Source organism: Nuphar pumila, chromosome 1 (genome assembly GCF_984573655.1).
Source record: "Nuphar pumila chromosome 1, dmNupPumi1.hap1.1, whole genome shotgun sequence".
NCBI classification, from domain to species: domain Eukaryota; kingdom Viridiplantae; phylum Streptophyta; class Magnoliopsida; order Nymphaeales; family Nymphaeaceae; genus Nuphar; species Nuphar pumila.
In genome coordinates this window covers 3,073,764-3,083,966 of record NC_143249.1, presented here as the reverse complement: position 1 = coordinate 3,083,966, position 10,203 = coordinate 3,073,764, and the positions used below count along the sequence as shown (strand labels likewise).

The following is a 10,203-nucleotide window of genomic DNA, read 5'->3' as shown; positions in this document are numbered from 1 at the left end:
CCTCCTCCCTGAAGTAGGCCCTTTTGTTCTTGCTCTCTAAACATTAGTTTTTTTTTTCTTAATTGGCAAAACACGCATCCTCTTGCAGGGAATGCTGATAGAAGGCAAAACACGTATCCGAGCATTTTAAAAAGCTCAAAAGTCAACAAAACCACGTGGCATTCATCCAAAATGCAAACAGAAGGCCACGATGTCGGCATGAGCAAAAACGCTCATGTTCAGCATGACCTGATCTGCTGCTCTCTTTTTTAGGGTGTTCGGATGCAACCACATATCCAGAAAATTGGCATATGCTTCACATTTTTTCTGTATAAATAGACTAGGGCATTGATGCATTTTTCTGGATAAACGGAGAGAGAGAGAGAGAGAGCATAGCTGCCAAAGACCGGTGATCCGGCTTTACTTGTGGCATGTCGGTCTATTTTCATTTTAAAAAGGGTTCGTATTGGCGGGATGGCATTCGCTACCCTCTTGGATAAGAAACCTCTTAATTAGAACTCATAGGGGGAAGTTTTTTTTTAACCAAAAAATAGTAGGAATCAATCCTTGGATCATAGTTTTTCGGTTTTTGATGTTTAAAAAGTTGGTTCATTGTAGGCCTTTGATTTTTCAGCCCTCATAAAATCTGACATATATGCTAAAAAAACATGATTCAAAGCTTTGTCTCTACTAAACTTGATATGAATATTACATCTGGTTAGATATGCAAAAAACTGAAAAAAAAAATAAAAATACTTCATTTTTTTTACTGGAGGGTTCCTTACCAACGAGGGTAGCAAACACTACCCCCAAGGATAGGCACAATTTTTAAAGGATTATATGAGTATTTAAAGATGTTGGTATAGGTGAATACAAATAATAGCATGATATATATTATATAATGACATTATTAAAGTGGCTATTCTGCATTCAACCCATCATGCACAACTCTCAAAAGGATAATTCACACCTTAACAAGCTCAAATGAATTTAGAAGTGCAGTTTCAAGTTTTGTATTAAAAAAAAAAAAGATAAGTAATGAGAATACAAATATATTATACCTTTGAAACTCATGTGTCATGGGCATCTTTGTTTGAGTAGCAAAACATTTTTTCAGTCTAAAATCATATTTTTTTAAGAATAATGTCATTTATAACTTTGTGTATCATAAGATATCACTAATTCACCATTGCAAAACTATAAAAAAAATTATATTTTTCAAAACACATGAAATGAACTTCAACTGTATATGGCACGAGTTTCTTAAGCATTTGGAAGAACTTCAGAACGAGTTTAGTATTTGGCACTCATATATGAATTTGGAATGAGTTATGTATTGTTACCTGCCTACCTGGTAGGAGTAAGCTTGATACGCTATGCACAAAGGTATGCGGAGTACCAATATGACAAAGAGAAAGAAGAGCCAATGTCCCATTAATGTGGAGTGAAGGTTAGATATCCAACCCAACCCCGACCCATGAATACAGCTATTGACCTAAAAGTAGTGCCCGTTAGCCGTTTAACTAAATAGGGTTGGTGGGAAGAGAAGCCATCAGTTCTGGAAGGCCCCACTGGATCAAGACCAATGGACAACTTTTATCAATAAAACTTAGCTCTGGGCTCCACATAATGATCCAGCTTCGACACATCAGGCAAGTATAGGGTTGAAGGCAGCACATGAGGTCTCTCATCCACCATAGGTCAAAGTTAAATAGGGATACTCTTGTCCTTCATTAATTGAGTTGATTCGAAGAGAAGTCCTCGAAGGTTAAGCCCCTAAATTTGGTCGGTGGTACATAATTCACAACTTTAGATGATGGAATAGGCAAAACCTGCCGCTAGAGGGGCGCCTAGTCCAGGTCTTTCAATTCATATCTAGTTTAGTTCCCACAGAATCGTTAGCCATTTTGAGTCCCATATGATGAGCCCCTGGGATCAAAAGCTATATTTAAATGATCAATTTTTTAAGGAATATATGCCCACCAAACTTCATTACCGGAGAAGATTTGTTTACAACACATCATTTTCCTCGTTCATAAGGTCACAGAAATGGAGAAAGTACCAGAGTTATTAAGACTACAGTCGTCTTAACAGTCGGAATATTTATATAGAACCATACAGGCAAGCACACCCAAAAGCAAGAGAACTTAATGTTGTAGAGCCTCAAAGAGGCTTCAGAGTTAAGTTGACGCTGCACTTTCTTACACCGTGAACTCCCTGTCAGGGAACAGAATAGGGGCAACAAGGGACCAGATGAAAAGGGCAGCAGTCACCCACCCAGTTACAGCACGGACCCAAACAGATGACCATCCCACGTCAACAAGCTTCCCGCTCCCACCGACCGAGTTTGTCCAGCCAGTTAGAAGCATTGCAGAGTACATACTTGCCAGAGAGAATATGAGATGGAAGAAAGAGTAGGAGTATGTGACGGGACGTGCTTTCTCTTTCTTTCGTTCTTCCTGCTCCTCCAACTTGTCGAACGAAAGTAAAGGCTTCCCTGACCCTTTCATCAATCAAAACAAGAACGATTTTCAGTATAAGCTCAACATCATAACTTCACTCATATGCGAGAATGCACACATGATACCAGCATCAACAAAACCAAGGCCATACGAGCAAGTGGACACATAATATATCATAAAAAGAATGCACACCACCCTCAAACACCTTTTTCATAGTTTGGGTACACTTGGGTTCAAAGCTGCTTGGGCTCTTGAAGCATGGAATTAGATATTTGTCATTCCTTTGCAATATGTGAGTGTGTAAGACTGCATGTTTGATCATTGATGGGTAATTTGACCATTCAGTGAGGTTGGTAATTTGACCATTCAGTTTGGTTGATGGATATTTTCTGATCATGCATCTGTGTATTCCTCTCTGTGACCGTGTATGCTTGATCATTGTATGTTTGAGGATTATGGTTTGGCTGGTGGAGTAATTTTTCAATACTGATTTTTATGCTTTGATTGATGCTAATTTTATCATATATTTGGTAACTTTTGCTCCATGACCCTGTATTTTTTATCATTTGATCGGAATCAGGTTTAAGTTTGGTTAATGAGTAGTTTCCGATCATTGATTTTATCCTTTGGTTGATAGGTAATCTTTTTATCATTGATGCACTTATATAGTTATATTAGTTATTTAGGACCTTAGGTTATTTTATTCTTATAGTATAAAATTATAATATATATGCCTATCATTTATTTTTGGTAAATTAGGCAAAAAATCTGACTGGCCCAAGTCACTGAGTGGCAAACGACAAATCTGAGACTCAGTTCCGAGAATGCTAACCATGATTATATATATGTATATATAATCCTCCAATCCATACCTCCGCCCATACCCTTAGACTATGTGACATAGCACCACATTTTGAACATGACTGACTTGAATGTCCCAATCATGATTTATGCCATTTCTTTACCATATGGAAAATATATTTTTTATCTAATTTACAATATTGAATCAAACAGCATTAGATTCAGATCACAAAGTCAATTGCTGCTAGCAAGAAGACAGTCAACTTTTTAGGTAAAATAGCAAATCAACGTGGGCTGTTATCATTACTGACCTGCACGGGGTGAACTTGGTGGAGAAAGCAAAGCAGTGGAAGAGCCTGCACGAACAGCAGAGTATACGACAGAAAGAACTGTTGTCATTAGCCCCAATACCAAGGTACCAGTGGAAACAGCCTTTGAATGATTATGAAGGCCATTGCACTCATAATCTCGTGGTTCGCTGGAAAGGGCGCTGTAGCACAGGTAAGTGCAATACAGTGAAATAACAGAGGCAGGCAAAAGACTACCATTGACCTGTAGCATCAAAATAACTATTTGTCAGGAAAAGAATAAAGCACAAAGAACATCAGGCTAACTAATTAAGATATGAATCTACTGAAAAGCATCCTAGTCAATAACTAAAAAAGAAAAAAATCTAAAGGAAAGAGCATAATGGTTTTCTTTCAAATGAAAACAAACATCATTTTGACTAGTACATTTGGTGGGCAACCTAGCGCCACTGTGAACTGATATATTAGAGAGCAAGGGTCAATGAAGCATTCATGTGTCTGTGTCTGTGTGTATGAGAGAGAGAGAGCTTCCTATACAGAAAAATTCAGTCAAAGGCTATATTTCCTACTTAGCATGGTTATTAAGCACTCCCCACCACGTGGAATCAGCCCAGAAAATCTAAATCTCAATCAGAACTACCTGGATCCATCCTAGCCTATCCAGGCCTAAACAAGACCCTTTTTTTCTCTAAACTATGCTTAAATCCAAGAGGGTGGTTCAGGATTTCATCATACGTGGGTTAGGCCAACTTGCTACAGGTTGGCTCTCCGATTTACTCCACATACACATTAGTGCTAACCTGGATCAAACATGAATGACATGGCTGATGGCCTCAACCTGCATTTGATGCATGTGACCAATCATATCCCACACGTCTGACCAAGGTCACTCAAATATAAGTCCGATTTGGCCCAGGTCCATCTGAATCAGAATCAGACCTGACTTGGATACAACTTAACACTAACTGAATACAAAAACAGCAATTCACAGTTAATCTAATTCATGTGGTAAAGTGGGATTCCATAAGGAATTATCCATTAGAAAGAGGTAGCACAAAATATTAAATATTTTATAAACATGAGGTTTAATAGTCATCAACAATACCTAAAGGACAGAAAACCAAGGATCACAAACACAACTACCAGTCTTGAGTGCAGAAGATGCATCAACAAATCACTGCAGATATAAAAAAACTACTAAAACCAACTTATATCAAAACTATCTCTAATATATACCTAGTTTAATGCTTGTCACTCGTCAGCAGTATTTGACTTTAGGCCCTTGACAACAAATTTTATGATGCTACAATATTTCAGTGAACATTAGAACTATAGAGCATCCTTTATACATATTATTGTTAAAGTTTACCTTTGGATGCAATGCAATAACAGCAAAAACAAAAACGAGGATCAAAGTCATGACAATAAAGAAGGTGTTGAGACCACAATCATGTCCAGATGGTGTGAACCAATGGAAGAGGAGCCCCGTAAACGAGAATGTTATCACGTAACAGATGAGTGAGGCAACAAACAGTGCCACATACCTGCAATCAATAAGAATATTTTAGATGAGAAAGACACCAGCAAAATATGTTTTTGAGTAATCAAAACTGTAATTATGAAATAGATTCCAAAATATTGTGCAAAAAATGAAGATCAACAGACACAAACCAGAACTGTTCATCCTTGCTAACCCATCTGTCATTCCATTCATGCACAAAGTCCAATAAGAGAACAACTTGAACAAGAAGAAATAATCCTGCACCAAACTTTGATGTAGTCTCTGCATTTTAAACAGTAAAAAGTGAGACCCACAATGAGTTGTACCCTGGATTTTATGACAGAAAAAGGATCCAACATCTGGAAATAACAAGAGAATAGTGCCATGTTGGGCATGTTGCTGGATGGCCCTTTGATCTTATAAACATTATTTTCTATTGCGGTAATAAGATGGGTCAAAACTCAAGACTATGTAACATGGATATTTCTACCAAGCCAGCATATGTGTGTCGTACATGTCAACATGGGTATCAGTTGCATACTTCTGGTATGGATCAATACGGTTATGGACCTAAAACCAACCCATTTTATCCATTTTATGATCTGGTCAAATTGAGGTGAACAAGCAAGACTAAATGTGTCTAAAGTGTTAATTAACTATATATATTTGACATGTTTTAGACTTTTAGTTTATGATTGACAGCCCATAACATCAGACAGTTTGCAAGAATTAACACAATCGTGCAAGTTTTTGTGTGTGTATACATAATGCATACATATGTATGTATGTATGAATGTATAGGGTGATGAGAATATGAAGATTGGAATATGAAAAATCATTTTTTTAATGACTCTCACTATCTTTCCTTGCCTCTTAAATAAAGAGGGAAAATCACATGATATTCACCAAATTTTTAACATTCTTCATTTTTAATTATCGTCACTGTGGTTTCTTTAGGATCTTAAATGGGAATGATGCCGAATGGGACATTAGCATAGGCAGATTTACCACATCAAAAAGACTGAAAAATTCCATCAGCTTCATGCAATGAGGATGCCAATTTATGGCATCACAAGCCATGTTTCTAGTTCACCTAATGAACAGAAATGTTATGCACAAGAAGTAATTTAAGAACACACTAATGACTGATCAACAACTGTATACCAATGTTCCGTGTGCATTAAACAAACAACAGTTTCTTGAACAAGATGCATACAAAGAAGAAATCCTCATACAATAGGATAAAAAGAACAAGCAAATTAACAAAATATATAACCTACAAGAAAAAAAAAAGGAAATTTTCCAAATATGAGACTTGCAGATGATAAAGTGGCCACATTCACATTGTGATATTGCTCCTCAAAAGGAGAGAGCAATCCAGAAGATCTTCTACCTCCTATATCTAGGTAAGAAGAAAATTGCTCTTATCAAACTAAGCAATCTGGACAGAACCCAATAATTTTATTCTTCAGTTTTTACTGAAAGATGCAAATCATAGAACTTAGGCATTGGTACCTTTACAGAATAACACGTGTTAAAGTCCAAAGTCAAAAGAAAAATCCTGAAAAGGGCACATGCAGAAAGGAATTTGTCCATAGAAAATGACAAAGACCATCAATATTTGACCCGTTATTCAGATGTGATGGCTCATTCTATCACTAAATGCCTATAGAAAAGAACCTTTATTGACAAAAACCTTACCGTAAAAACTGATCAGTTCATTTGGGAGGAAAAACATCAGTACTACCAAAATACACCAGCTTGTAATCTTTGCCATCCATCCACCATGGTGGAGACTATCTCGGACATCATTCTGGTTCTTGACCCCAATCATTAAAACTGCCAGGATGGTGAAGAACAAGAAGTTTCCAAAGCTCACACGCAACACAGCATCAGTTTGAAACCACTCTCTATCTGGAGTTTGGTGAAAATGGTTTATCCCTACACAATCCACAAATAGATTGATTTATCCCTTTTCAGTAACCCATAAAAAAGATTAAAGAAGAATACAAGTTACAAAGCCATGCACATGATCGTATGTGCTACTGTTTGTGCATGTTTGTGTTCAATGAAGCAATGCAGCAAGCCTAGCATGTAGTGTTCCTAAAAAGTGAAATATCAGGAAGCAAAAGAACAAAATATACAACCCTCCTAAGTTATCAGAATCACAAAATGATTCTCCAAGCAGCCTGGATAAAACAAGAGAACAGATCACTTGTTGAAGCAAGATCACTTACACGACGACACGTTAAACTCGACATATAGATCATCCATCACTAAAGAATAAACCTAGGACTACGTGTGAGAGAAGACATGCCTCTTGACACAGGAGATATGTCCACAATATTCTGAAACTTCATAGACAAACAACAATGACAATTCTGCCCTAGTATAATTTTTCCAAGCTACAATTTACAATATTCACAACGTTTTCGATGATGATGGTGATGACAAGGACGACGAAGGTAATGATGATAAAAGAACAGAAACTGAAGACTCACATTTAGTACCTAAAAAATCTAGAAACAAAAACCAATCCACAGGTCTGATCATAAGACTCCAAGGACAAATTCAGCAGTACCCACAAAAAGGAAATAATTATATTTTTATTTAGTCTTGCTGGATATGTGAGGGATTGTATAAAGGATGCCTGATCATCCATATACAACATCGCCAAGGAAATTAACCATCAAAAATTCGTGCTATGAACAAAAACAGGAAATCGGAGACGAGGCAAGTAAATAAGAAGAAAATGGAGAAAAAAAAACGAATAAGAAGAAAAGGGCAAAGGCAAACAGGGGAAAACAGAGGAAACAATGAAAAGAAAAGAAAGGCCTCTGGTTGGCTTACATGGGATCTTCTCCATCAGAGGGGCGGCGACCTCCCTCAGGATCCAGGAGACGATCAAAGAGAGCGCGAAGAGGCCGCAGTAGGCGATCCTTGCGGAACGCCGGCTGATGCTGCCGGCCACCGAGCGGCAAGCCTCGCAGGCGCACGCCGCGCAGCACGACGCCAGGCAGGAAGCTGCCCACATCTTCGCCCTTCCTCCTCCTCCTCACCTCCGACCTCCTCTCTCCCTCTCTCTCTCTCCTTTCCTTTTCTAACCAAGAAAAGCAAACAATAAACAAACAAAAACAAACAAGATTGCTACGAATTCGAGGAACCAGAGAGAAGAATCTTCGAAATTATCTATTATCGATCACGAATTTGCGTTGCGAACATAAACTCAGAGAGAGAGAACCCTAGAAAACCTTTCCCTTCCCCTGCGAAGGGATTGACTCTTCCTTGATTCGGTCGCAGCGATGGAAACAGAAGTCTTATGTCTTTTCTCGCGTACTCGTTCTTTCGTTCGTATAATATATATACCCAACGCGTATTTGCGTGTCATTTGGGGCTGCAAAAAAACATCGACGATAATTTTTAAATATCCGAATTTATCGTCACGTTTTCTGTAGCCCGATATAATACCCAAACGCCGTGGTTTATCAAAATATCTCCTTTTCATTTCTTATCGCGTTACGGATTGCTTGTAATTTATGTTAAATTAGTTATTTGAAGAATGTAGCTTGGGCTCTTATCGTTGTTTTCAATGGACTGATACTGAAATTTGTGGTATTTTCAACGCGGAAAATGTTGGCTTCCTGTTTCAAATCCCCAAGTGGAAAATAATTTTTTTCCTTTTTCCTTTTTTTTTTTTACATATCCGACCCTCCAGATGCTATTTACATGTTTGAATTAATAAAAACAAGATGGATCTTATGAAGGTTGAAAATCAATTGCCGACAATGTACCAAATTTTCAACCATAAAAAAATGTTTTTTTGTCGAAGAAATACAACTCAAGTTGTCAATCTGTGACCATGTTGAACACATCCATGAGTCAGATTTGGTCTAAACAGCCTCCCCAGATGAGTTCCAACTAAGGGGTTCCACACCCACTAGCATAGCTAATATCTTTGCTTATGCGATTTCCTAAATTTGAGATATTAAGGCAAAATTCACATTACCATTTAACTTGAATCTAAACTTTAACCTGAATTTGAACATGCATAGTAGGTCTATTTGGAATTGGACTTGGATCATATCCAGGCGATGGTCTTTCAATCAATTTGGACTTAGATTTCCTATATGATGCTCATGTTTCCAATTGATTTTGACCATTTGCATTTAACGATTAACCAAGATCGCTATATCTCTTTGATGTTATTGTGCATTTAACGATTAACCATTTGCTATATCTCTTTGATGCATTTGACCTGAAAAGCAAGTTTTTCCAAGAACGAGTCCAGCACTGCATCTGCACGCCCAAGATTCTCGATTGCTTCGGCCACATGTATACCTTTTAAATGACAAACTGTTCATGAGTATAGGCACATGGGCCGGAAATACATACATACTTACACGCATACATAAATAGAGAGGGTGGTAGCTGCCTACCACCATCTCAGCGAACCAGCAGCGGACTGTGAACGATCTGATGGCTGCGCACTATAAAGTCGCAAAAATGACTTTTAGGGTCACTTACCGTTGCTGCGAACCAGTGGCGAACTGCACGCAATCTGACGGTTGCATGCTATAAAGCCGCTATAGGCTTTTTTTATGAAAAACATAACAAACGGATGCGCATCACATGGGCCTGCGTGTGCTTGTGGTTTGCTGAAAATGTGGTAGGCAGCTCTCTCTCTCTCTCTCTCTCTCTCTATATATATATATATATATATATATATATATATGAGAGAGAGAACTGAACATATTATGTCTCATTTTCCGTTTTGCCTCGCAGTTTTGAAGCGTTTTATGATAGATCTGAACAATTTAGTAAGAATTGACTCTTGAATCATGATCATGTTTTTTCGACAAAAAAACATGTTTTTATCAGCCAGGAAAAACTGGTACCTTCGTAGCCATTGATTTTGGATGACCGGAAAAAACAGGTCAGATTCCAGTGATCCAAAAGCCGGCCCGCGCAAAGGAGCAGTCCAAAATGATGGCCCATGGAGAGCCGGAAGGTGGGCCTACGGGGCTAGTGCCCACCTCTAGTATTCAGGGTTTAATTGTTTACATGAACAAGTGTCAAAAAAGTGGAGGGAAAAAAAGTGTGTACATTTTCTCTGGTCAACCTTTACCAAGTTGCATCAATCCATGAACCAACA

The 10,203-nt window shown here is 38.0% G+C and overlaps 1 protein-coding gene across 4 annotated transcripts; it reads right to left on the bottom strand.

Annotated features, from left to right (window-relative positions):
* Positions 1-2,046: 2,046 nt before the first annotated feature.
* On the bottom strand, positions 2,047-8,395 carry LOC149847689 (uncharacterized). Of its 4 annotated transcripts, none has more exons than XM_089993702.1 (7): positions 8,303-8,395; positions 7,902-8,151; positions 6,753-6,992; positions 5,222-5,333; positions 4,920-5,094; positions 3,554-3,794; positions 2,047-2,482 (listed from the first exon to the last, which is right to left on the bottom strand). In XM_089993702.1, exons 2-7 carry the CDS (start codon positions 8,083-8,085, stop codon positions 2,181-2,183), a joined length of 1,254 nt encoding a protein of 417 aa, XP_089849828.1. In that variant the 5' UTR covers positions 8,086-8,151; positions 8,303-8,395; the 3' UTR covers positions 2,047-2,180. The 4 variants fall into 4 exon arrangements, with proteins under 4 accessions (XP_089849828.1, XP_089850855.1, XP_089850475.1 ...); XM_089994729.1 differs by having other exon boundaries at positions 8,293-8,390; XM_089994349.1 differs by having other exon boundaries at positions 7,902-8,146; positions 8,293-8,390.
* Positions 8,396-10,203: the final 1,808 nt, after the last annotated feature.